Source organism: Dendronephthya gigantea, unplaced genomic scaffold, assembly GCF_004324835.1.
Source record: "Dendronephthya gigantea isolate DGI-Jeju-01 unplaced genomic scaffold, DenGig_1.0 000009F, whole genome shotgun sequence".
Classification (NCBI taxonomy): Eukaryota; Metazoa; Cnidaria; class Anthozoa; order Malacalcyonacea; family Nephtheidae; genus Dendronephthya; species Dendronephthya gigantea.
Genome location: NW_021163019.1, coordinates 2,227,003 through 2,254,494, shown reverse-complemented (window position 1 = coordinate 2,254,494; position 27,492 = coordinate 2,227,003). Strand labels below are relative to the sequence as shown.

At 38.2% G+C, this 27,492-nt stretch overlaps 2 protein-coding genes and 1 long non-coding RNA gene across 6 annotated transcripts in view; 1 reads left to right on the top strand and 2 right to left on the bottom strand.

Moving 5' to 3' along the window:
• LOC114517844 (transcription factor Sp9-like) overlaps window positions 1-8,367 on the bottom strand; it is a 10,790-nt gene extending 2,423 nt beyond the window's left edge. Inside the window, exon 1 of one of the 3 annotated variants that reach the window (XM_028537674.1) lies at window positions 8,270-8,367. Coding sequence is in view for 2 of the 3 variants with exons in the window: in XM_028537672.1 (XP_028393473.1) it covers window positions 5,795-5,812 (18 nt within the window). In the remaining variant the exon portion in view is untranslated. Of the gene's footprint in view, window positions 1-1,771; window positions 3,935-5,794; window positions 8,114-8,269 lie in introns of those variants that run through there. The other 2 variants (XM_028537672.1, XM_028537673.1) reach the window with 2 other exon arrangements.
• On the top strand, window positions 4,101-25,444 carry LOC114517846. Its single transcript, XR_003686437.1, has 4 exons — window positions 4,101-4,446; window positions 16,783-16,879; window positions 24,506-24,630; window positions 25,360-25,444. It is a non-coding gene; the product is annotated as an uncharacterized LOC114517846 (long non-coding RNA).
• LOC114517843 (myosin-IIIb-like) lies at window positions 13,841-27,492 on the bottom strand. 2 transcript variants are annotated; one of them, XM_028537670.1, is made up of 44 exons: window positions 26,763-27,492; window positions 24,751-24,855; window positions 24,516-24,615; window positions 24,274-24,350; window positions 24,004-24,149; window positions 23,752-23,817; window positions 23,587-23,677; window positions 23,335-23,417; window positions 23,179-23,263; window positions 22,899-23,015; window positions 22,665-22,769; window positions 22,424-22,507; window positions 22,272-22,307; window positions 22,010-22,124; window positions 21,804-21,855; window positions 21,582-21,680; window positions 21,366-21,477; window positions 21,109-21,238; window positions 20,866-20,937; window positions 20,716-20,780; window positions 20,522-20,595; window positions 20,210-20,351; window positions 20,063-20,143; window positions 19,895-19,967; window positions 19,459-19,547; window positions 19,253-19,334; window positions 18,899-18,949; window positions 18,719-18,786; window positions 18,465-18,551; window positions 18,268-18,323; window positions 17,997-18,105; window positions 17,534-17,574; window positions 17,256-17,449; window positions 16,919-16,999; window positions 16,743-16,823; window positions 16,569-16,649; window positions 16,087-16,155; window positions 15,459-15,494; window positions 15,181-15,272; window positions 15,052-15,105; window positions 14,866-14,932; window positions 14,705-14,759; window positions 14,577-14,628; window positions 13,841-14,385 (listed from the first exon to the last, which is right to left on the bottom strand). In XM_028537670.1, exons 1-44 carry the CDS (start codon window positions 27,063-27,065, stop codon window positions 13,852-13,854), a joined length of 4,392 nt encoding a protein of 1,463 aa, XP_028393471.1. In that variant the 5' UTR covers window positions 27,066-27,492; the 3' UTR covers window positions 13,841-13,851. The 2 variants fall into 2 exon arrangements, with proteins under 2 accessions (XP_028393471.1, XP_028393472.1); XM_028537671.1 differs by lacking the exon at window positions 26,763-27,492 and adding an exon at window positions 25,004-25,998.

Genomic DNA, 27,492 nt, shown 5'->3' with positions numbered 1-27,492 from the left:
AAAACTACAAATCGTTTCATAATTCAGACTTCATCCGCTGACGACATTGACATTGTAAAATAGCATTTGATTGATTTATATGGATGTCCGACAAAATCTCTTGCGTACTTACGACAAAGGTTTCTTCTAACCTTCCTTAAACAGACAACGAAATGACGTAAACCCGTTTCGTAAAATATCAAACCATGTCTGTGCTAAAGAGTATCTTAAGAGGCCTCGACTTAGAGTCTATATTCGTGTTCTTAATCTGAACCAAATGAAATCGTCAGATATCTTCTTTAAAACAATCCAAAAGGGATGCTTTATTGCGCGCGCGCTAGCTACTTTACGATTTTCTGTTAAAATTTGCTCTTCAAAATACGTCTTAGTTTTCTCACACAAAGTTCACGTATATAAATAGGAATAAATCTTTCATGAAATGATATCCTGAATTTTTGAGAAACAGTAAGTTGAGAATAGTGTCATACCCACGAACTGTATATACAACGATTAATTTTGTGAAATTTTGCACTGCCCTATCTTTAGGAAAGTTTAATTCCTGATATTTCAAGCAATAAAGCGAGCATTTCAAGATCAATAAAAAAGGCGTGCGTGCTTAGAATGTATATGTGTGTATGTACATATACATAATCATCACTGTCTAGAGTGCATAACATATATATATATATATATATATATATATATATATATATAGCTGTATAAGTTTCCACTGTGTTTACACAGCCTTTTATTTCGCTTAAAGTGATTCTATAAATGTATTTTACCTGTATCACAAACTCCCGAAACGCTGTCGCGTATATACTGATGGTCAGGACGGGTCATATATTTGTCACTGTATAGCTCTCGTGTCATATTTGCATGGCAGCAAATTAATTTATCTTGCGCGCTCATGCAAAGCTAAAATTGTAACCTGTGTTGCAAACATAAACACGATATTTCCAGGTACGAAAAATACGCACGATAAGTCATTTAACATATAGTATTAGCTATTTGTTGCTCAGATTTTTACCGTTAGTTCTTTTCATGGAAATACCTTCACGGAATAACCACGTATAGGCTTATTGAGGAAGGACCCTTGCGACCTGCGCCATGGATTTTACAAAATACAATTGCCTTGGTCTTACAAAACATGCTTAAAACTACACAAATTGTTTTCCTCGACAAATCTTTTTGTACAGAGGTGTACATTGAATCACGGCAAAGGTGTTTTATAGACGAACTGGGTTATGGTCTATTTCAAAAGCAGTTTCTATACGATTATTGTAAGCATTCATGCAATTCCTAACCACGACACATCGTTCAGCGAAGCAACAAGACGCCAATCACAACCATTTCTTATACTGCGCTTTTAAACACCAGAATGTCTTTGAGCATAGTTTCTATTACAATTCTCAATACGTCTCAAGACCAGCTGAAACTCATTTGAAATTTGCTGTCACAAGTAATGCATACATATCATTATTATGCAACTAACAACTGATTAACCTTGCAAAATAAGGGCGATCGGTTTCGTAGATGTTTTTAGCGCTCACCGTAGTTCAGTTATGTCTCTAGTCTGTTAGAAATCCCTGTGGCATATTCATATTTCACGAGAACTATTTATACATGCGTCGAACCAGCCGTTCGATTATTAGACAAGCGAACATATTCATATATACCATAAAACTGTGAACGCAACAGACTGCGTTTACAAATATAACTTGGTTATACCGTAAACCAGTCACTCTGGTCTATACAGAAAGCTAACAGAAAGATATTGTTATATATATACCATCAGAGAGTGACTTTCGGCGTTTCAATGTCATCTCAGCGTCCTGAAAAGTTTCTTTATAGACCAGCAGCAGCAGTTATAAGTAGGCTGAGTATCCCGCTGTCCGGGCCCTCTGCTCTTGATGAGACTACGAGTGTGCGTGGCTGACTCGATTCGCGATGTCTAAAGATCATCCACCGAGATACGATTCACTTTGTCATGCCGCACATTTCAACAACGGCCAATCAAATTAGCGCCAAGCCTTGTTCGTCTGGCCTGGGTGATTGCGCACAATTGGGAATTTCTGCAGTGAACAACGCAAGCCCCTTGCATATTTGAACGCTAGTTGATTTGCTTTTCATAAGGCCAGAGCGACAACGGGGGAAGTCAAGTTCAAGCGATCTCGCGTAGGTCGCCATTTCTCTCTCGACTTTCTCCTATCATTGTTGGAACAGCCTATTGAACGCCATCGTGTCTATACACACAGCAATATGCGCTCATATTTTTGGCAAAGGAATACGTTGTCTTATGTACCGGACATTCGCAAGCTTTGTACAACAGCAGCGCTGTAAGATCGTATCGTGCATGGGTAATCCTGGGCGTATAGTCAATATCCTTGCAACTACAAAGTTAAGCAAAGGCGTTAACAATTAGCAATTGCTCTCACAGCTGCCAAAACAAAGGCGATATGTAATTCACATGTTTGCCCTATAGTTACAACTCAGACTAAACGAATGTTCAGCATAGCTTATAAACCACACCACCTTTTCCCTCGCACCTCTAATCCTCTGTAATGTAGTACAATCTTGGATTCATTTTATCCATGAACATTTCAACTATGCCATTTTGCAGGCAATCTGGAAAGGTTCACATGTACCGTCCTTTTGTGGGTGGGCCCGAATGGGCGTTTGTGGGTTGAACATAGGGGCGGAAAAAGTCTTTCTAGTTTGCTGCCCAAATCCTCAAGTCTGTGTCAATTGATAAGTAGAATATACTGTAGGGGAGTAGATTGCTAATGTATTAGGTGGTGTTGTCGAGAGGCTGTTTTGTTTAGGGACAGGCAATTATCTCGTTACGTCCAATCACATCAATTGCCTAGGATTTTTGAGTATTTGATAATGAGAGTAACAGATTTGAGGCGACTAAGCCATGCAGGAACGTGTAAGCCAAGGACAGGTTTTCTAATCGAATCGCGTTTAGTTGTGCGACAAAAGGCCTCGTTGGTGTAGAAAACACTATAAGCTCTCAAGTAGAAACTCTTTACTGAAGTGAGCAACGCCTTAATTCTTGAACGCAAATTATCTGTGATTCCCCACCCAAAACAGAGCCAATTTCATTTCCTGATACATTTATACATCACTCTCTGGAAGACTTTTCAGTCAACTCGTGTCTCCGTTTAAACATGAAACAGGTTTTGGACACTATTAAAACACCCTTGTATTAATTTTTCTGGGAGATTTTTAGCGTTCGTCGCCAAAAATTGACTTTGCAACGACATCGGATACATTCTACTTTATTAAGCTAACACTTTCACTTCAACCAGCAGCTGAATTGTCAGTTCGTATAAGATAAGACAAATGTCTTCAGTGTACCTATAGACTTTATAGCCTAACCTCAGCACGGGTCATGGCAGTTGCCGGCCCAAACTCGGCCCAGTTTTAGGACTGAAATTCCAGAAAAAGACTGTGCCATTTTTCTGAGAGATTTCATGTAATCTACCTTTGTATTAAACTATATCTTTACGAGGGCCATGCATGTGGTATACCATAATTTCTCAATATAACCTTTAGGTCTTCATTGAGCGTTCGGCCAAAATGTTTACAAGTCATTTATGCTCATTTTAATGAAGGAAATTTGAACCAGCTGCAAACGATTCCTGTTAAACTTATCACTCACGCACGCCAAAGATATTCAATCTTTTAATCAAACCATCTGCAGCAGGCATAGTTTTGTCTTCTAGCTCTCCCGACTGCACTGGATGGCAAATCCATGGCAAACGGCTGTTTCTACACATGGGATTTTGCTGTGTTGAAATAGCGCGACCATTCTCCCAGAATGTCTTGATGCATGAGATTGGCTGTGTATGGCTGTGTATATTCCTAGCGAATTTCCTTCAAATATTCGATAGTATATATTTATATACATATAGCCTTGCGGCAATCTATTATTTTTACCCAGATGATTTTTATCGAATGAAAAAAAATGCCTATGTTTTGCATTCGTTTAAATAAGTAACTTCTAGAGTATTTCTATATATATATATATATATATATATATATATATATATATATATATATATATATATATATATATATATATATATATATATATATATATATATATATATATATATATACCAATCTTCAATTTCTAGTAATCCAGGAATTATTGTATAATGATTATGAGTAAACTTCAATAGCCTTCATATATATTAGCGCTCTAGAGAATCAAAGGAAGTTCATCAATGCAACCCTTCCCCGAATAAGGGAAGCCTTTATTTCTCCGCTTATATATGAGTCTACCATATTATTTTCTATTTCTGCACGTTTCATTCCAGGCTGTGCACGGAGTTGGTCGTGTTGTATTCAATTCACAAACCTATGGCCTTGACAAGTCTCAAGCAAGCATGCAAATTATGTGAACGCTGCATGAATGTGTTTCAGTGAAATTGATGCAGTGATTTTCGGATTGCTATGGTAAGTTCCAAGAATTCAATCCTACCTCAAAATAGGTCATACAGACGAGCAATCGTTTGCTATAGTCTCTCTTGTGCAATGAACTTACACTGTTCCAGGCTGGGATACGGCAAATTCTCGTTTACATGCACTATATACTGTCTATAGTTTTAGTCAATTTTGAACTCGTTAGTCCCAGCAGGCTAAATTGGACGTCCCCTGCATGGACGTAAATACTTCATTTTATCACAACGCTAGCCAACTATATAATCTCTCTCTCTAAACATACACATGCAGTATCGTGCATACTTATATTAGTTGCGTTAAAAATGACACATCTCTCCTTTGCTTGTACGTTCACTCAATTTTTCACTTGTTCGGCAGATGTATATTAAATTGTCGTGTTGACATGCCGTATATATATATCGCTATAGAGTTTTACTTAATTGTGAAAAGCATTTTCTTTGAACCAGCTCTGCATGTAGAGACTGGTCGGTCATAATTGCAATGAAATGTTTCAATCGCTTGTTGATGTTAAGAGTAATGATATCATAGTATATTTCATAAATAATTTTGTTTCACCGAAAGAAATTAAGGTTCTGTCGATCATAAAATATATCGTATTTTGGAACAAAGCTGTATATATACTCTGCCTACAGCCTAGTTAGGTTTCATAACCTATGGAAAGTGAAAATGGTGATAAAATATCATCAAAATTTCAATAAAAACCTGTTCCTTTCAAATCGGAATTGTTTTTGTTGGTACTATAAGCAATTGAATAGCTTCTCATTCAGACACGAAGTGCACTGTGTACGGCTACAATTTAAAACGTATGCCCTATTCCTGATTGCTTTATGTACATAGGACCCTTTGTGTAATATACACTCGCGCTTTCAAAAACAGTTTCCAAGTCCTTCAAACAAAGACGATGTTTAAAGTTTTCACGCAAAGGACAACAAACACCCTAATTGCGTTCATTTCTCTACCAGTTAAACGCGTAATCGCGTTGCCAAATTATTTCTTATACCGACCTGCCGAATACAATCTGATTTCGGTCTTTGTTTTAACGCGACAGACAGATTTTTGCACATAATTTCTGCAAGATTAACGTCTACGGTATAATTAAATCGCAAACACTGCGAATAAATAGACAGTGTACGCTGCTAAAACACGTCCCATCCTTGATTTACACAATGCTGGATTTCGTATATTCACCGGTGAGTCAATTGGGGAATATATGTTTGCGCCTATAAAACTAAATTGCTAGCCAAGAAATAGATTGTCACAAGCGATACACGGTTTAGTGAAGACGTCTGCATGCCGAGGTTGGCTAAACAAACATTTTTGAAGTTTATAACAACTTGTATACCTGTACGAAGTAGATCATTTCATGAGTCGAAGCGATTTCGTATCGGAACGCATCATCGTCGCGTATGGAATTTAGGCCTGGATTTTCTCTCGAAGATCGACCAGTTTTACCGGCTGTTGTGTCGCTTGTCGTGTCGGTGTAAACGTCAAGTGCGTATGGCCTTGAGAAGCACGCCGACGAGCCAACAGTCAAAGGCAATAGTGAGGCGGGCTCCGCGAAAATTACCACGTCCCTCTTAAATTGATAGATTTAATAAGAGTGGCTTTGATGTCGCCGCGTGCACTTGATTGAATTGTTAAAGGCATAATGTTTATAAAAACACAGTCGAAATACCTGCAGGTGAACCGTCTAACGAAATTTAGCGCGTGTTTAAAGGACATCAGCATGAGTTTATAATTCTTCCCACTGCGAATTAAGTGCAAAGTGTGTGCGATCATAGCTTGGTACACTCGCCACACACCCGGCCATTGCGCAGACGCGCTGCACACATATTTGGCTATTCACACCGCTTTCTTAATTTCTATTACAAATATCATGATTAGAGCGTTTACTTTACATCTCAAGGGGAAAATTGCCACAACCGTTCGCCCTCAGAGCCGGTCCTAAGCGGGTTTCCACAGGGCCACGCACAGCGGATTGTGTTGATTCGCTTCTGGACCCTACTGCAGACATATATCTGAACATACTGTGCTTGCACGACAGGCATTAAACGATATCTATTACTTCAAATTGTTTGCATATTGTATGCGGGTCGGCAACTTCTAAGGGATGATTGTTTGCCTTCCCAAACAGATTAGTAATGATAAGCATCTATTAATCAAGCTTTACAAATGCTCGCCTTGTTTCAACTCATCTTATGGTTTCAAAGCTCGTACGCCTGGCGCGATCTTTTCTGTTTGTGCTGGCCCGGCCGTGGCAGAATTATGGCGCCTTACACCACTCGCTTAATTATTTGAATCGCTGGGCGGTGTGACTAGCCGTGATTTTAAAAACACAATACTTGTGTAGAGCGTGTGGCTAATATTGGTTTAACGGTGTTGGAAATTCGCACAGGTTGGAACCAGTGGCTTCTTACGAGCTAGCGCGCGCGCACCGCGTTCTGGGAACATTTCCCTTGCGAAATTGATTACGATTTTTCAAACATGTCCCATTACAGTCGTTCTTTTCACCGACTTTCAAGCCCGTTTCACGTTACGGTTCGGCAACTTTCGCTTAAAACGGATACGAGCGTATCAGCGTACTAAAAACAAAACGTCCCGTAAACACTTGGAAGCGCAGCCGGCTGAATACGATTTAAAAAACAAGCCCACTTCTGAATGCCGAAAGGAAACTAAGGTTATCACGATATAATGTCACCGCGACACTGTTTTTTCCAAGCCCTTAGCGAGGCCCGAAGTGTAATTATGTTTCAGTGTTTAACATTCAAGGAACCTAATTATTCATTAAGTTTTTTTATATGCAAGCAGAAACCGTACATTACACCTTACAGTGGTTTAAAATTAAAAGGCACTTGTGTTTATATGTGTGTATATATAGCATTGGTGGGGTAATTCACCTGCCGGCGTTTGGCCACATGACTCGATGAGCTGACTGACAGTTGAACTACGTATCGCAGGCCTAATTGCCTACGACCCGACACAGATAGATGAAATACCTCGCGCAATTCATGGTTCGATATGTCGCCCATCAATCATTCTCTGCGACCAAACATCTTTTGTGAGTTTACGTGATAACAGCCTTTCGAAAAGAAAGGCGGAGAGTATAGCTTAAGAACACATGCAGTATCACTCCTTTCTAATTTGCAGCAAAACAAGCATCAGATCTTGCAATAAGCGCATACGAGAGTTTCGTGTTGACCAACCGGCCGATCTTTCTCCGCAAATTGTCAGCACGCACGTTTTTCAACATTCGACAACCTTATCGCTCCAATATCACTAGAATACGCCGACACTGACCATATTTGATTATTTCAACCGCTTTGGGGGCCCTCGTTTGTATTGTCGACCTGAAGTCATTAGCTGTATCCAAATCGTATCACACCGCAAATTAACGTGCTTGGAGTAAAAAGTGCCCGTGATATCTACGTAGTGTCTGCGTGCCTTTGTGATAAAGATTATTCATATGTATACTGTATGATGCGTTCGCTAACAGTTAATATTGAAATTCCTTAAATTTGGGCGAGCAATTTCATGTATATTCTCTAAACATAATCTTGCAAGATTTTCAGCTTACGATTAGGCAGGCAATCTTTTGCTATAACTCTGTTAAGATACAGGACATTATCGCTTATTACAAAGGGTTCCTCCTATAGTGGGCTTATAATATCATTTATAGGTATACTAAAGTAACACAGCTCCCTCAAGTGCTCTCTATATTTACTAATCAGACTACCTCATATAAACGCCCGAAATACGCCTTGCTTATTTTGCCGACAGCGAAAAAACCATTACCAGCACATCTACTGCCTTCACCTACCTTGTGTGTCTTCAAGCTTATCTACAACTTTTTCAATGAGTTCACAGCTCTATTAAGACCCCTCTGCATGCGCTGCGGCATTCCTTCAATAATAATCTGCTTTATTAACATCCCATGTACTCGTGTTGAGGTCGGTCTCGTTAATATAATGACATATGTGTCTTTGTTTGGCATTGGAACAAGAAGAATGCATGTGTTGTATTCTTTTAAAATATATGCCGTATGTTTAAAATAATGATTTATGTATGAGAAAATACTTAAGCTGGTTACTTTTTGACACTGCTTACGGCAGAACAAAGACAGGTTATCTCTACTCCTCGAATCATTGCACTCTATTCTCTTAAGCAAAGGTTAGCATTCTTCGAAGATTGTATTAAAATGATTAAGGGATTCTCGTCGTAGCTATATAATCAATTAACTTCTTTGCTAAAGAAATGTTAACATGGATTTGTGAATGGTTCCCTTTATTTCTAGACTGCCAACTACTCATTTTTCTCTTTAGAGAAATGCTAACATTCATTGGCACACTCGTATATATAGCCTCTCATTCTCTTCTTTAAAGAAATGTTAACATGAATCGAGGACTTATTCTCTTTATTTGGCGTACTGTTATAATGGTTCATTGCCTTTTTTACACATAAACGTTAACATCAATCGCAGAATGATGTCATCTAGCAATATATTCTTCTTTAGAAACTGAGTGCTAACACTACATTTATAAGTTCAGTTCAATTTACCTAAAAATGGATCTTCAAGGTATAGTACAGCTCGTAAAAAACTGTATTTTAAGATAATAAGATTTGTTTTACATTTCAAATCGTGTCAAATTTTGACAATTCTCTGAAGAAGAAAAGGCGGCAGAGATTTTCTCCGTTGAGAATTTGCGTTACATACATCACATTTGCACGCGCGAGGAAAATCTATATTATAGTCAAGGTCATTTCCTTGGGCAATTTCATACTTTTTTAAAAGATTAGTTAAAAGTTGCATAGATTCCTAAAACATGTAATTTTCTATTTCGGTATAGAGATAAGAATTACTTACTTTAGACCATGCAAAAAACAACAAACCAACTTCTTTAGAAATACTTTTTGCTCTTCGCGCTGATTGAATTCAGTTTCGATCAAACCTTTTGCATGCACAGCCTCGTCTGTTTCAGATTGATGCTCTTTCGGATATGTCGTTTGCACCATGCACCGTGTTTATATATACGTGTTCGAACGTAATTACATTTTGTTTGACCACAAACGCGGTTTCTTTACACTCATAATTACAATGATAAATGCTCGATTATCGGACAAATGTGAAATCGATTTCTTGAAATCGTCATATTTTAATTTCGTCTGAGTATGCATTATTTTGCTGACAAAATGATTTTAGTGAGACTATGAAGAGCGTGTATACTTCGCTTGAATTGAACAATTTAATTTCAAGACAACACTTTTACCTTAAGACTAAAACATCTTTGTATGTATGTCACTCTCTTGTTTCCAATATATATAACAAAGAGACTGCTCTAATTTACAAAACAGAACACCGCGTAATAGCTACAGCGATCGTTCATAGCTTCCTCCATGGCTGTATGAGACTCTATAGAGACCATTTACTTAGAGCCTTACATTCTGTATATGTAGATAGATATATAGATGCATGCTTTAGGTTTTCCGAGCTAATTTTTAAAAACACACGCGATTTATTATGTTGGAGTTCAAAGTTTGCCCAATTGAGTATAACATTTCATTCACTCATCGAAATATTGTCCCTAATAGAATCCTTTGTGCCGAAGATGTTTTCGCTTCTCTGAAGGGGAGTTCTTGGCCATTCCTATAACCAAGATACGTTATCGCATGGAGTGTTAAGGCTTCTTCAATTGATTATCGAAGGAGGTTTTTTTTCCCTCCCACAAATGTAGGATAAAAAGAGACCTCCCCATCAAATAGACAACGGAAAATCTCTAGATTTTGTAAAAAAAAATGGAATTTTTCGGCGTAAATGCATGTTGTTGCCTATTGAAAATGGCTTAGAGTTCGGAGCGAGATGAAACGAAAAACCGAGACTTTGAAAAAAAACATCTCGCCCATAAAATATTTCCAATTCAAAGTTGTTCATTTATGAAAACACAAATCCTGCATGTTAATTGACTTTTTAATCTTCTCTTCTGCGCATAAGATTTTATTTTAAGCATTATTAAATTGATGCAGCAAAAACAATCTCATTAATTTGACTTTTGGCCGAAAATCAATCTAATTTCGACAGAAATGATGTAGTTTTTCGTGCGGAAGTTATTCTTATGAAAATGCGTATATACAGGGACGCGAAAGCAGTGTAGATACCCGCGAACCAACCGTGTGATTTCATCGACGCTTAAAATTGGCTCCTCAAATCGGGACGCGCGTTATGTGTGTTATCCTTTTCCAGCCGTTATTAAAATGTAATCGCGGGCTTGCATGGATGGATTCATCATTTCAAATGCAGACAATTCCCGCACCTGCATGCTGTAAAACCAATATGTAATTTTAACTCGAGTTCATAATTGCCCCAAATAGTTGTATATATACCTTCGCTATAATTCGAACTGAAAGATAACTTTAGTGTAATCGATGCATCTATATGTCGGTGAGATTTCTGTATTTTAAGCTAGCGAAACTGACCTCTGCCTGCAAGCTTTGGTATGTTGAAAGATGCTTAAAAAAAGCGAAGTGTTTTTAATGAAATATGAATCTATGGCGTTTCATATTTGAGAGCCTCTATATATATTATATAGTTGGTTGGAAGAGCAGGGAAAATCTGACATCTGCTGACTAGCATGCGAGGTCATTGAGAAAACAAATAGCCTGTCAAGAGATCACTGTTTCTTATCTACAAACAATATGAAATGAAAACAAAACCATACCTTAATGGTTCTTCAAAGACCCCTGAATTTGAAAGCATTCAGTACGCGCGGCTATTAACGATGCCTAGTGAAACTAATTGAAAGCTATTGTTAGACATAAAATTCAATCATATTGTACTCTCTTAACTCCTGTATTTAAACGATGAAACTGCTTCAACAATCGATTATAATTCGCAAATCTCTTGGGCTCTTATATGACTGTATCGCGGTATGTTAACTCTGCATGTGTGTATATACTTTCAAGTACCGGCAATCAGCGAGTTATTCCCTTAACTCCCATGTTAATTTTCCAGCTTATTAGTCGCCCGCATTTCCAACAGGACTCGCACCGCCTTTGCATTGGTTGAAGGAAAGATTAAATCTTGCTTATATATAATTTAAAATATTGCCTATGCAGTAGCGATATGGCAAACTTCGTGAATGGAGACAGAAAACCTGGTTACAGAAACCGCGTGGTTATAGCTAATAATATCATTCATAAAGACATTGCTCATGATTTCAGAACTTATCATTTCGGGGAGAAAAATCCTGAATATGTATCTGCTTTTGTGATATACGATTGAACAGGACGTTTACAGTTTGGAGCAAAAAAAAAACGACCCCAAATTTTTCGATTTATTTCAAATCATGATTTTGACTAACTAAGATTAAAAGCGCTCTTGCAATTAGGTATGATTCATGCATGAATGTCCATATTCTGAAAGAAACTTTAGTTATTTATCACTTCATGTATTATACTCTCTCTTCATACACATGACTATTGCATTTGTCTCCAGTAAATCAGGCGAATAGAAGAATAGATTTACCGATACTCGTTAAAAATATCTTTACCTATTTCAGGGTTTCAAACCAGCCCCATCAGGCTGGGAGGATGATATAATCTTTCATATAATTAACAGAATTCCGCTGCGCAATTCTCGCTAAAGAATTCAAGCAAATACGCGGGAACATCAAACAACCGCCCTAACAATGAGTTCAGATAACCGCGTTGTATCGTACGCAAACCACTATCCCCTGCATGGGTTTAGATTTGCGCGCGATAACGCGTTCATATTGCGTCTTGTTTTCGCAGCAATTAATAAATTTGTACAAATATTGTGAAAAGGAAAAAATGTTGTTTCTCCAAACATGTATAACGAAGGTTAAACATCATTCTTTGCTCGGGTGATGGAAAGAACATTATGTTTACTCCCTTCGTGATTTTTTGTTCACGATCTGGACTTGCTTCTGTTAAAACAGAAGACAGTAAATCGTGGGGGAATAAGTCTAGACAAGGTCCATGTTGTTTCATAAGAAGCTACATATATATATATAGTGTCAAACACCCACGTTATGGGAATATAGGTTTGCAGTTTACTGCAAAGGGATGCCATAGTGCCATAGAAAATTTATGTTTAGATGCCGTATATTTTCTGTTTTTCTGAATTAGCTGCCGCGATTTGTGTTCAACTGCAATGAATTGTCCAATGCATGTGCGGAATGCATATAGTTGGTAAGTTGGATGTTTTTTTCTTTCTCGTAAAAGCTGTCGCGGTTCTTATCTGAACTAATTGAAATATGCTTCTCAGATGTATTAGTCCAGTGTAGGTAGTATTCAACAATTAACCACATTCCGTGGTTCTAGCCCCGACTACCTGAAAAAGATATCTTAAAAGTGGTTGTTTGGTGCATATGTAGTATTCTACAATGAAATACATACTGGTTCTTGCTCGAACTATTCCTAAAAATGATATCTCAAATGTGGATGTCCAGAGTTTAGGTATTGTGCAATAAATAGACTGTCGTAGCTCTTGCCTATATTGACTAAGAAATATATAGTGCTTCACTCATGGTTTGTGTCTAAACTACCTGACAATTACCTTGAATGTGCAATGTGAGTTCAAACCATCAGTTCAGTAAGGTAATATCGCTTATTGCAAAGCCAAAGAAACGCTTTTTTCGTTTTTCACGTTATTCCTGTTATCGCCTGCTCTGATTGGAGATTGTTATTTGTTGCTGCTGAAGTAATCTCATAATACAAAAATCACCAAATGTACAAATCTGTACTTCTGGCACAGGTGTACAGCCGACAATATTGTAGCGGAAATGTAATTAGATTTTTGAAAGATACTCAAGAAAAACAAATCAATTAGAATTTATCGATTTTGAAAAATAGATACAACCTTATTATCTATTCATTCGTCTGTTCCCCTTTTTTGTACCATCTTCATCTAATTGCATAGATGACCTCTTCGTAAATTTTTTGCAATGCATATATATACTTTTAATGAATGAATTTACTACATAAACATGATTTATGAACATCTATTTTTTTTTATTAAATACAGTAGTAGCTATATGGCCAAGCGTGCTTATATGAAAATATATGATATACCTATATTACAAATTATAAATTATTGTGTATATATTATGTATACCTACGAAATCTTTAGTACATTAAATCTAATCTAATACATTATGAAGCAGAAAGATAAAAATAGCATTTCTGGATAAAGTAATCCGCTTTTAAATAAATATAGAATATGAGATTTTTACGTGCATTTATGTAATGTGATTTGTAGGATTGACGTGAATAAGATTGTCGAGTTGTTGAGCGACTGTTGATGTGAACTCAATATTATTTTCCCGTGTTTCTCAAACATAAAGTGACTCCATTGAAGATTATTCGAGGATAATGTACATTATCCTGTTATTGTACATCAATGATACGTTGTGAATGTTGTCTAGCAAGCTCTATCCTATGCAATCCCGAACCCTCCTCTATTTGTCCCGTCCTTCGCAATCGTGCTCGTAAATCCGAGACGTCTTCTACTTCATGTAATTCTCCATTTTGTGTCACTCTGCCCGACTCCGAAGGTTTCCGTCTGACGTAACCGGCTTGTGACGGTTCCCTAACGACGACATTACTTGATTGGTTTCTGGAGGTCTTCCTTGCCCGATCTTGTCCATTTCTGTTGTTAATAATTACCACGTCCTCTCTTCTGGGTTCCTTATCTCGTACTGTGTTATCGTAGTTCAGTCCCAACGGATTGCTATCAATGAGAAACGACCCTGCTCGCCGTTTCCGTATCTCCGTTTCCGTCTCCACTTCCGCCTCCAGTAATATCGGGTTTATTTTGTAGCCCGACTCGTCGATTTTTGCGGAGTATTTCTTGGGTGATAAGGGAGTTTTACGTTTTGGTTTTACCGATTTTGTTTGGTTTGTCGCAGCTATTGGATTTACCTGGAAAAAAGTAAATCTATATATCAGATACTGTTGCATAAGAGTCCTGGTTCCTTCCCTGAGTGGCATAGAAAATGAATGAGGGTGTGAATTTCAATGGATCTTTGGGTAAAACTGATTGGAATTCTTCTAATCCTCAGCTGGAGTTAAGATACGATTGTGGATCTTTCATTTCTTAATCAAGTTCAAACCTTCAATGGTTTCGTCTCATTCCCTCTTTCAAGAAGCTCGATGCCAGCAACACTGGAAATAAAAACATCAAATTAAAGAAACGGATATTTGTTTCATCTTCGTCTTTGTAGCAAGAAAATTCTCTCACCTCTCTCCGTTGAGTCTTTTGGGAAACGTTTCGCGTGGTTTTCCCACCCCTTTATCTGCGAAATTAAAGAGACGAAGTTTTTTTATAAAAGGACAAAACAATGACTAGTTGATATCTGAAATATTTAAACACAGGTCTTTGCCTTGTGTCGTAAATCTTACTTTGTTCAAAGAGTGACATTGGTATAGTCAGACCCATTTCCTCCGTGTAGCGATCTTTTTTGGGTACCTTGAAAATAAAGACATATGTTGTTCATCGTGAGATATCTTTGCTGGAAGTTTTAGAGGAGATTTTATCAAGTTTGACCTGTAGTATAAATGCCGAATATAAGAAGAATATAATCTTACTGGCTTATTCAGCTTTCTTTGCACTCCATAAAACTCGTTGCACAGATGTGAAACCTAAAGAGATGAAAGTATATTTAATGTTAGGATACATTCTCAAGTATTCTGTCATAAGTGCAACTGCTTCAGTACCTGTTGAAGGAAATAGATCATTTTTGTTTCCATTTGAGAAGATTTCTCCAAAAGACGCCCGTACTCCTTCCTTCCCTGAAAACCACGAGCAACTAAAATGGAAATAAAATACATCTGTGATTATCACCTTGCAGTGTCTTTGAAATTCAGCCAGATTTCTGGACTGCTCAGTCGAGCGGTGCGTCAATCCAGCTCTAGGTACCCTTGGCCTATTTTCATGTTATTATTGGATCCATCCTTCTGGACTAGTCGACAGCTTCATCTCATATCTTCATTACCTGCAGTTATTTTTTTGGCGGCTGCTTCGTGTTGCTCTAAAAGGCGAACAATTTATCCTTTAGCATATTCGCCGGAAAATGGCAAATACGACCATGGTCATGTTCGCCGGAAAATGGCAAATACGACCATGGTCATATTCGCCGGAAAATGGCAAATACGACCATGGTCATATTCGCCGGAAAATGGCAAATACGACCATGGTCATATTCGCCGGAAAATGGCAAATACGACCATGGTCATATTCGCCGGAAAATGGCAAATACGACTATGGTCATATTCGCCGGAAAATGGTAAATACGACCATGGTCATATTCGCCGGAAAATGGCAAATACGACTATGGTCATATTCGCTGGAAAATGGCGAATACGACCATGGTCATATTCGCCGGAAAATGGCAAATACGACCATGGTCATATTCGCCGGAAAATGGCAAATACGACCATGGTCATACTCGCCGGAAAATGGCAAATACGACCATGGTCATATTCGCCGGAAAATGGCAAATACGACCATGGTCATATTCGCCGGAAAATGGTAAATACGACCATGGTCATATTCGCCGGAAAATGGTATATTCAGGCGTATTATAAGTTGAGTGGATGAATCAGATAAAATGTGACGTTCACCTCTTATCATCCTCCGGCGCATTTCCAGTTCTTTTCGGAAAAACATCTTCACTCTATATCCTCGGAACACTAAAAAATAAAAGTGACAATGATGTAAGCTAGTAAAAGACAGATTTCAGCAGTGTTGTCATCTTTTTGTAAGGGACCACTACTGACTAATCTTTAATTTTCAGACTGGGAGTTATTTCATTGAAATAAGGACACTTCTAAAACATTCTTTTGCTTTCTATTTTGGCGGGCTTTGCTGCACAACTTTGCAAATTTCGAGACACATATCGAAGGACAAAGAAACTACTGTCTTCATTTGCCTTCAAATACAAGACTATAGTGTATATACTGAAAAGAATGTTTTCATTATTTTCTTGCATGAATGTAAATCAGCCTCAGACGACTATCATTTTAGTGAAACTCGTTCACCTGTGGATACAAACTTATGGAGTTAATATTTCTCCCAATTTTACCAAGCCAACACCTCCACATACCAGCTTGAAGTTTGATTGCGCTTTTTTCCCTCTTAACTTTTAACCTTTTATATCTTCTCACCGCCAGCCAACCACGCACAGCTGTGGGTTAAAAATCAGATGAGTTCAGCTCGGATAATGCACTTAGATACGACCTAATTAGGTAAACTCTGTATAGGTGAGTGTATCCTTTACCGGATTGAATAACGATGGCTTTTCTTGTTCTTTTGTTTAGCATGTTTCCATATTTCTTGCGTACCAGTCGTCCTCGGTAAACTGAAAATTTAGAAAAAGATTTATCCATTGAATTACAAGAATACGACAAGTGAAGGGTGAGTATTTCAGCTGGATTGTGTTAAAAGGTTTCTCACCTTTTTGCAAAACTATAGCGCTTTCATTTCTTTTGTCACGAACACGCTTGAAGCGTCTTTTCTGCAGCCATGCACGAACAGCTGCGGAATATATTTTTAAATCAATGATCATGAAATGAAACACATAATACAAGCAGGGTAGAAAGTACACTTAGTTCCTGCATATTGCAGCTGTTTCATTGCGACATGTGATTGCAAGAAGATTAATTACAGTTTGCCTTCGCCAAGAGTTCGTCTGGAATAGAAGGGCACTGATTGACTAAGAATCACTAAGAGAGAGAGAGCTATCCATGTAAAAACAAAGTCGATGTGTTATCTTTCACATCACTTCCTCTACCTCGTTGAACAAGTATCACGGAATGTCGATACTTTTCAAGAATTGTGCCCAGCTTTTCGACGTGGTAATATTTCAGGAAGATCTTCGTCTTTCCAACCAGCCAGTGATCTAGGCCAGCTGCTCGAAGTATCGCCTTGCAACTCAAGGCATCCGCCCGAACATTCTCGTTCAAATGAAACAAAACGAGCTGGTATCTGTTAGAATGAGGTGGAATATTTGAGAACCTCGCAAATGGTACGGGAGCTGATCAGAAGGAAAGTCTTAAGGCCCGTACATACCTGCGAACAAATTCACCGAAGGTGATGCGCTCTGAATAACCCTAAACAAAACAACATAATTAAAATGTATATTTAGATGCATTTCCCGACAATCATCGTTGTCAATCAACACATTAACTAATAATACTGAAGAATTACAGGAGAAGGTTGTCGATGATAACCTCAAAAACAAAAGGAAGTAGAAACTCCCCCAAACCTCCCTCCCCCATGGTACTATAACCTCAAAACAATGATAACATGTCGATAGATCATTATTTCAATAGGATTCTAAAATGACCACCATATGAAACCAGATGTATCCTTTTAATTTTTCAATTTTTTAAAGTTTTAATTGGTAAAGTATCCACTGTAAATTGAAGAGCTATCTCTCTCTATGTCTGGCATCAATTTTCCATAAAAGCAAAACATGACACAGCTGTTCACCCTCCTACTTTTAATTTCTCCTATGACCCCATTAACCGACCTCTTTTCTCAGACGAGTTGTTTCCAAAACGCCTGTGTATTTCAGCTGTGTCATTACTCTTTCTTGGTCAAAGAGATCCGCCATCTTTTTATCATTTGGTTTAATACACCTACAATAAAAAGAGTAGATAACCTAATATAATTGTCAAAGAACCCGGATTCATGTGATGCCTAGCTCTACGAGTTTAAGCCCAGTTGGAGTCAGACTAATAAACCAGCTCCTCAGTCAAGTTCTCACCACGTTGTAAAGCGTAATAAAGAACATACTGCACCTTACAAAATGTGGCTCGGCTTTGTTCAATCGGTATAGAAGATCCTCTAAAGAACCCTGGAAATAAAGATAAACGTCAGAAATCTTCTTAATAATTCGGTTGGTTTAACATTTTGAAAATGCCATTTTATGGGAAAACGTTAGAGCGACCTTATTACCCGGATAATCATAATTTTATGGGGGGGGGGGGTTTCTTACCCGAAAATTCATCGAAAGCGTCTGTTGTCTTCTTGATACGGAGTTGGTTGATTTTCCGGCCGGCATACTCACGATTATCATAGACTCCTGAAAGGGAAAGAGAAATATTTTCTCCTGTTGTACTTGGGAAATCAAGGCCCTTGCTCGAGATATCGCCAGCTTAAATTTCGAGAATTCTCAGTGACGTTGGGAACCTAAATTCTCCCAGGAAGAATCTGGGAGGTGTTTTGCTTCTCTTTGATTCTTGTTCTTACTTTTCGTTCTTGTCCATTCATTTTGCCCCCACGATACGGTGACGTCAGCGGCTTCCTTCCCTGGTAATCTGCGGGCAACAAAACGAAACGAAATGAAATGAAACGAAACGAAACGAAACGAAATGAAATGAAATGAAACGAAACGAAATGAAATCCTTTTTTTCACCAGGACGTCCTTACCATTTCTCAACATTGCACCCTGTGAGAATGATGTTCTCAGAAGCATGTTTTCTAAAAGAAAATATAACTGTCTTGTTAATTCTGGTTGAGAGCTGAACGGTGCTTGCAATCAAGAGTTTTCATGAGGAAACTTTATCAATTCTCATTCCCGGCTAAACGCGAGTCACTTCACTGGATATCATCTCACATGCTGGGCTAACAAGCAACGTTTATTATCAACTCCACTTAAATTCCACACAAAAAGTTTTTGTGATTGCGTAGAATTTGAAGCTCTCGTTACTTTGTCCTCGTCTGGGCCGTCTTTTGAATAAAAGTGCAATAGTAATAGGATTAAATATTAATTAAACTTTATACCACTAGTTCTCAGGACGTGGACGATATCAGGTGACATTGTATCTCTGTTCTTTTCAAGAAATCCTGTTGCATCATAAAATACCTGTGGGTGATATTAAATATAAAAGCACGCATCAAAGCAGTGGTACTCCATGTTAGGATATTGTATAACTAGAGCAAAGCCGTTGGCTACATTAGGGTATTTCATTAGTCTATTTAAGAGTTACCTCTCCTGCATAGTGTTTGATCGTGAATGAAGGTTTAACATCCCTGCTTCGGGTGAAGCAATCGGATTGAATGTTACTGTTGAACTTATCTATAAGATGGGAGATTATTTGTAATAAACTCAAGCATGCAATTGCAGCAGAGAGCAACACAACACTGGTTAGGGCAACACAGGATAGCAGAGGACAGCACGACGCAGCACGGGGCAACAGAGGACAGCATAGCCATAGGACAAAACAACAGGAGATAGAACAACGTAGGACAACAGAGGATGGGACAACACAGGACAGCAGAGGATAGAATACCACAAGACAACCCTGAAAAGGTCGGCAGAGGACAGGAGAGTACATGACAGGGCCTGGTAGGGGATCACTGAATATATAATACAATGCTGTACAGTAAAGAGCAATGAAGATTGTTTAAAGTTTTATATAATACCTATTAGCGTCTTATCATTTGCTTTAGGAAATCCACATTCTTCATCTAATAAGGCTAGTAGACCCATTGGCCGCTAGGAGAAATATATGAAAATTATAGGTGCTATATGTTTCAGTGAATCGTTACTTGAGCTCTTAGCATGTCTGAAGAAGAATCGAGGTAAATTACCTGAAGAAACAGATCCACCATATGTTTATTGTCCTTCATCGTGATTTTACTGGTTGGAATGCCTTCTTTTTGGTATTCGTTCTGAACGAAATCAAAAATCCTTCAGAAACTACGATGATAAAAGAATCAAATGCGATCTGTACGTACTATTTCCATTGTGAAAATATACTGGTTGAAATAATGCTGGATCTGTTCGTTGGCGATGTTGATGAATAACTGCTCGAATGAATTGTGATAAAAGTTCTCAAACCCAAATATGTCCAGAATACCAATTTTGAACTCTTTGCTTCTAAGAAAAGAGAAATAAAAGCTGTTATAAACATATCCGTGAATTGATATGTATACATATGAATACATAGAGACGTCTTTAGTGGGATCGTTTTTAGGTTATACTAACTTTATCTGATAAGCAACAATGCAGCTTTCGTTAGCAGATATTCACTCAACAACTTTACTTACTGCAAACCGTCCTCAGGAGCCAACAACTGATTGATTCTATCCACAATCCAACTGAATAAAACATTGTACATCGCCTAAATAGCCACAAATATGAGACGGTGCGGGCAAAAAATGAAAACTGTTTGTAGTAACCATGCATGTAATAATCGTTACCAGGCAAGGATGTGTACAGTCCACAAAGGATGAAATCTCACCTTTGCCATCGCATCTCGACAGTCCTGAGATTGCTGCACAGTATTCTTTCGACTAATTGTCTCACCTGAACCATAAAAAAAACACCAAAAATGATTGTTTCATTGGTTGTATCGATCGTTATGTTGTTCAGGTCGAAATCATGAACGTACCTCTCGTGACATTACTGCTGGTTATCAAAGCGTAGCACAGATCGTTTGCACTCACTTTCAATAATGATGCGACTAAATAAGAAAAAAGAAATTTATTTCAAACCTATTAAATCCGGTAAGCCCACTGTCCACGCGTGGGTTAATCCTACGCAATCTCTGTTTCGCTTCTTCTTCAAGTTTATCTCAAAGTATTCTGTTGCCAAAGCTTGAGCTTGCCCTCCCCGACGCAAGACTTTCACTTACTTATTTCCAGTTGTTGGTAATTGCTAACTTTGCTGTTTGCAGTCATGTGTCTGTCTGAATTGTCTTCGATAAAATCAATGTCACCGATATGAATAATTGCAGCAATGATAGAGAACAACGTTGACATTTCCTAAAATGATAGAATATAAAGAACGGTTCCTGGGTCTTTTGTGTATCTCTTGTTCCTTCTAGCTAGGCATGGCCATAATCTATAAAACTCTCATGCAAACATCTCGCTTGCCAACTCTTATCAATACCTCTGCAGTGAAGCCAATGATCTTCAGCGCTTTCTTGAACTCCACGTATCTTTTTTGGTTTTCTGTTGTAAACACCGCTTCTTCCAAACTTTTCTTTCCTGATTGCAAATACCTGCGAGATTCATTGCCGCATGTAAAAACTCCCAAGCAAAAAACTCAAATGTTTAGTAAATCATAGCTAACTCTGTGCTTCTAAAGCTTGTATTTGTTTCTTACTTATATTTGCCTTTGACCTTCAGAGAGTAATCACCAAGTGTTCCATCTCGCCAAAGTCCAGCAAGAAAATAATAAAAGACGTGGAAATTTCTTTCTTCCCTACGCAATAATAGATTTGTTTTGACAATTAGTTGTAGGATACAAGAGGATTGATAGGATTTAACTCGATATTCTTTCTAAGCCAGCATAAGTTAGGAAGAAAAGCTTAGATATCCTACTTACTCTGACTGAGAAACAACTCTAGATTTTTCCAGCAAATACTCGGCTAAGCGCGCTGAAACATACAGAAGACAAATATTGATCTAATTACTCGATTCTTTTCACAAGTATTGATATGGTTTTAACTTTTAACGGCTGAACGTGACTCTGGCCCAAAAGAAAACCCAGTAAAAGAAAGTTGTTTTTTAAATGCTATTTTCCGAGCATACCTCCAATGATGTTTCCATTTGACGTAAACTGTAGTTCAAGATATTTTCCAAATCTACTTGAGTTGTCATTGATTCCAGTCTGGGCATTCCCTAGTGCTTCCATCAAGGGATTCACCTGAATATCATCAAGAAGAAAGAAACATGAATCTTTTAGTTTATTATTTGTGGAATCTTCAGGGAAGATGTGCTGATCATTACCAACAAAGTGCGATGGGATTAGTTTATTCTTTGGTAGTTTTGCTGGTTCCTTGTCGTAATTTACCTGTAGGATTCTATTTTCCAACATTCTGTTTCCGCTCTGTAGAAAAAAGTTGGTAGAAATTCAGTTATCTCAGAAGCCTCTAAAATGCTATAGAGGCTTCAACTGTTTTCTACTTTTAATATCTATAGTTGAAAATTATTTCTTTTTATCACCTTTCCAAGTTCAGCCAACTGCTGCACCAAAAAGTTTGAAGACACGGTTTTCCCAGCTCCGCTTTCGCCGCTTATTAAACAACACTAAAAAGACGGAGTATAAATACTTGCAGTGAGTTTACTTCTGGCAGTTCTGTGTTTGGTGACTTCGTTGGCTGACCAGCCTCCTAACAGACGCCAGGTCAAAAAAGGTCTCGATTCTAAATCGAGAAAGTCTTGTGGGTGAATCATCTCAACTGACCTGCTGATGTTGATTTATAACCATGGATCTGTGGGCCGAAGCAGCAACGGCATAAATATGAGGTGGTGCTGCTTGTTTGTTAACGTTCAGGAATTTCAGTACGTTCTGAAAAAGAAGCAAATTCCGATTCAACGAGGCTTGGTTACGAACGAGGACTTGCAAGTCGCAACCAACAATCCTTCTGCATCTCATGCAAGTTTTCTTGTCGCTGTTAACCCGCACGCGCTCAATTACCTGTTGATCGTAAATGGGTAACGATTTGAATGGGTTTACAGCAATAAGGATATCTCCGATGTAAGTGTAGATCTGATCTCCCAAATATCGTTCCATGACATGCGTTAGAATAGTTTCCTGAAATTTGCGAAGAATATTGAGAAGCTTTCTGGTAAAAATTCTATTGCTAATGGTGCATGGTTATAGTGTTGTTGATGGTATGTGTGGTGTTGTCTCAGCGATAATAGTGGTGTTCAGGTGATCTTTATTGTTAATACAGTGCAGTATTTTCACTTCGTACCTCAGTGAGGTTTTCAAGAGAAGCCAAATCGTCCACTCCAAGCATCTTGCGATCTCGCCATCGGTTTCGATGAGCTCCTATTGGGCTGCAATTGTGAAGAAAAACCTTTAAAACCTGTGCAAATATTAGACTTGGCTTCATAAGTAGCCTTCTTACCTTCGATGCCAACTGTTTTCACAGTCAACACCCTCCTGGGCTCCGTAGTGAGTGGACATAAGATTCTTTAACGTTTGCTGCAACTATCAAAAAATAAACGCAAATTTACTACAAAGCGATGCCTATTATGAAATACCCTGCTAATCTTTCCTTTTAGAGCAAACACCACTGGTTAACTGCAAATGTCGGTTATAGATGAATGTTCATTATTGTTATAAACTTGTTATAAACTTGTGCTTATATGTCATTCACCTCTCGCTTTTTCTGTGGGACCCATTTAACAAACTTGTGAAGTAAGACCTCCGGAACTCTTGGACGTCGTTCAAAATCTTTGATAACACACCTTTGGTTGAATAAAAGAGTCGATCGGTTTCCTGGTGAAGTTTAAGAAATCATTTCGAATGCAGTGTTTCTTACTTTGAAACGAAATCGTTGAAAGTTGCCGAACACTTTGCAGGATTCTTCACTGTTGGTGGTGGGCTCCTAAAGAGAAAATGATTAATAAATATGGAAAGACCTTCCCAAAAGACCTGGCAAAACGTTTTCGAAGATTTCGTATATCATAGAACAAGAGATTCTTTAAGAAATGACAAATACAAACTTTTTTGTGTGTGGAGGACGTATAAGCAAAATTGGGAGGGTAAACTGTAGTTGAAATAAATTTGTTACCGTGGTATTTTAAACAGAGCCCTCATCGGGTGTTCCTCGGCAAAGGGCGGAACACCATCGGCCAGTTCGATAGCGGTAATGCCAAGCGACCATACATCACAACGAGCGTCATAAGTGTAATCAAACTGCTGGTCGCATGCTATCACCTGTGTAGGACAAAAATTGCACATATTTATATAATAAGCTGGTATGGTTAGCAGACTATCCTGTACTATGGAATTTAGCCTTTGTACAATCGTTATGGAAATAACGGGTGATAGTGACCCATACCTCTGGCGACATCCAGTATGGTGTTCCGACCGAAGAATGCCTTCTAGCTTCGGAATTTGATAACTGTGCTGATACTCCTAAAAATATTCGATTCAGACAACACCACTTTAAAACTGCGCCAGTTCACGTACAACCGGTTGAGGCCCAATTTAAGGCTATATATACTCTTATGTTGAATAGAACACGTTACCGTTACTTGAGTAAAAACTTATTTTTATATTTTTTTTTTCAGTTAGACGTACCGAAGTCGACCAGTTTGACGCTAGCGTTGCTCGTCAGCAAGATGTTCGCTCCTTTGATATCCCGGTGCATCACATTCTTCTGATGAAGAACTTCCAAACCCTTTTGATGGAAAAGGTAATGAAAACTTACCACTATATTTTATATTCATAATACTATGATTTTCATCTGAAATAACCAAGGAATAGGACAAATAGGACGAGTTTTTCTTCGCTATGAAAATTTCTTGTTAACTACCTTGAGTGTTTCGTGAATTATGAACGCGATGAGGTCCTCGGAGAGACGAGAGCCCGCTCGTAACAGACGTTTCACCAGCGTTGTAACCGATCCTCCACGGCATAACTAAAAAGATTTGCAAAAAAATGACTCTTTTTGTTTTTCGGAAAACGAATCACGTAAAGAAATAAAACGCACAAAGTCTTCTCCTGCAGAATATACCCATACGAATCGTAAAATAGTGATAGTCTTGATAAATAAGCCTGAATTCTACCTAATATATGTTATTAAAACGCCCATGCACTGATTAGAAATGGATCTCATTGATGGCTGGAGGATGCTTTGTGATGTGATATTTGATTTAGGGTTACTGTAGATAATTATGCACTAGCTTCCGCCCCAAGGTTGCAGCGCATGTTAAGAACTTCGGCGTTTCATTCAGACAAAGCCGAAGGCCGCTGCTGAAAAGCCTGAAGTCCTGGTTATGTTTTTGAGCTATACTCTCCGGGCCTGGTCACAACAAGCCATCAATGCTCCAATAATGGAGACAAAGATTGTTATTGAAAATATCATATAATGTTGCCAGCAGAAGCCAGAGTGTTGCCAACGCTGATACATGTTTATTTATAGATCTGCAGTCGCCCAACCGGCATACTTAAACCGTTTGTTTGTCGTTGCCAAGGTTCTGTAGATCGCCGGCTGGTGAATATCTTGGTTGCTGAGCACTTTAAATATTCCAAACACAAGTGAGCCTACCAAGAATAACCCTCATGCACGTAATCAAGATTTTTCACCATCATAATATGTCCAGGATTGCAGTATTTTTAACAAAGCAGCAATTGTCCAAAAGAAAGCTCATCTTTACAATTGAGCAAATCCTTTGATATGTGTGGCAGGTCGAATCACACGAACCCAAAATTTATTAAAGAATTACTGAGGCGATTGCTTCGACTGAAATTTCGGCGAAATCTGACCACAAGACATCCTTGTAGTCTAAATATGACTGATCCTAAAATGTCAATAGGTTCAAACAAAACAACGTTATTTGCTAGACTCGTTTACTCTTCCCTGTAATTTTATTCGATCCGCTTTCCTCACCGCCGTTTTTGATGGAAAATGTCAACACAACTAATGAGATTGTGTGGGTAGGCTTCCATTCGTCTTTAGAAAAATTTGCAAGCCGAAGTGACAAAAAGGTTGCACGTCTGCTATGTGTCAATGGTCGTGGCATTGGTTAAATGCAACTAAACTTCAAAACAATTATCGACAACACTGAAAAAGGTTGTTTTCTAACAGCAAAAAGATCGTGCAATGTATTTAACCCTTTCTTGTTTCGGACTACACAATATAATAACTATTGTTGTTTAACTCTGAGATTGCGTAGTTGGAATTCTCATTGTCATTGGATGTAACTGTGGCAGACTATTCCTCAAAGTTGTTTACGCAGGTAATCCTCCGTACGACTGAAGCAGTAGAGGAACTTCTAACATCTCTCAATTCATTAATTCTCCCTATTCTCTCGTGAAACTCTTTAACTGGCTTTTCATGGAAATTAATCAGACTTATAAACGACAATTCTTGGTTGACGAGAAACTGCCACAGTAAACCTCACCCGTATATCATTCTGCTGTTGTGTTGTCGGAAACAATTTATCATGCATTCACTTGATCAAATCCTCTTTTCTCTAAAGCCGGCCCGGTTATCGTTCCAGGTGTTAAGTACGCTTCCCTGAGCTGTCATGAACCGTGACTATACTGCCTGGCTGATATTGGAAACATGGAGGTCCATTGTAGTGGCCTCCACTATTTTCAGACTACCAGAGAAGATATTCAAATGTTGGATTTGATAATGGTAGAATTCCTCAATAAGCTATTCTGGTTCGCTACTGAACTACTTGAAAAGTTATCGCAAATCTTAGAGTCCATTGTAGATCGAAGTGTAATTAACAATGTGTGCACCTTTTATCTTATCTGAGGTTGAAGAATGGCAGGAACTGCTTTGTTTTGTTTTGTCTGATTCTACAACCTACTCACCTCCATAACCAACCACAGCTGATCTCCATACGACTTTGATTTGTATTTAAACGCACCGATAAACTGGACAATGTTGGGTTGATTCGACAATTTCTTGAGTATTTCCACTTCGGGTAGCACGTCTTCAATTGCTCGTTCGTGTAAGACTATCACCTTCACTGCTGCCAAGTGTCCCGACTTTACATTCTTTAGTTTGAATACTGCTCCGAAACTACCATCGCCAACCTTCTCCAACAGCTGCCAATCCACTGGTGCTTTGAAATGTTTCAACCTGCTATGATGGTGGTCCTTTCTTGCAGCCATTTCTTCAAGGGTATTCTACACGATTATCACTTGTCTTCTCCTCATCAATGTTTTCGCTACGTTCTTGACGAAGTGATTTACGATATATCTCTAGTTATGAAGTTATTTCCTCTGATATTGAGCCACGTTAGTCGTTTTGGATTAGTTTTTAATGCTACTTTGTTTGCATAAGAATATCATTATACAGTTGTAAAATGCTTTATGAAATTGTTCATGCCTATCCTACGTTGACTATGCGAACAGCAGGCCATTTCATTTAGAGGCAAATTGAATGAATACTTAATGATTAATTCTAGTCATTCACTCTTCAAGGATCGCCTTTGTACCGTTACATCTCGAGAAGTTCACACGCTCCGTAATAGTCCGGATAAATCCTTGGATAAATTACATCTTTTCATCAACAAATAATGCAAATTTATCCTTCGGT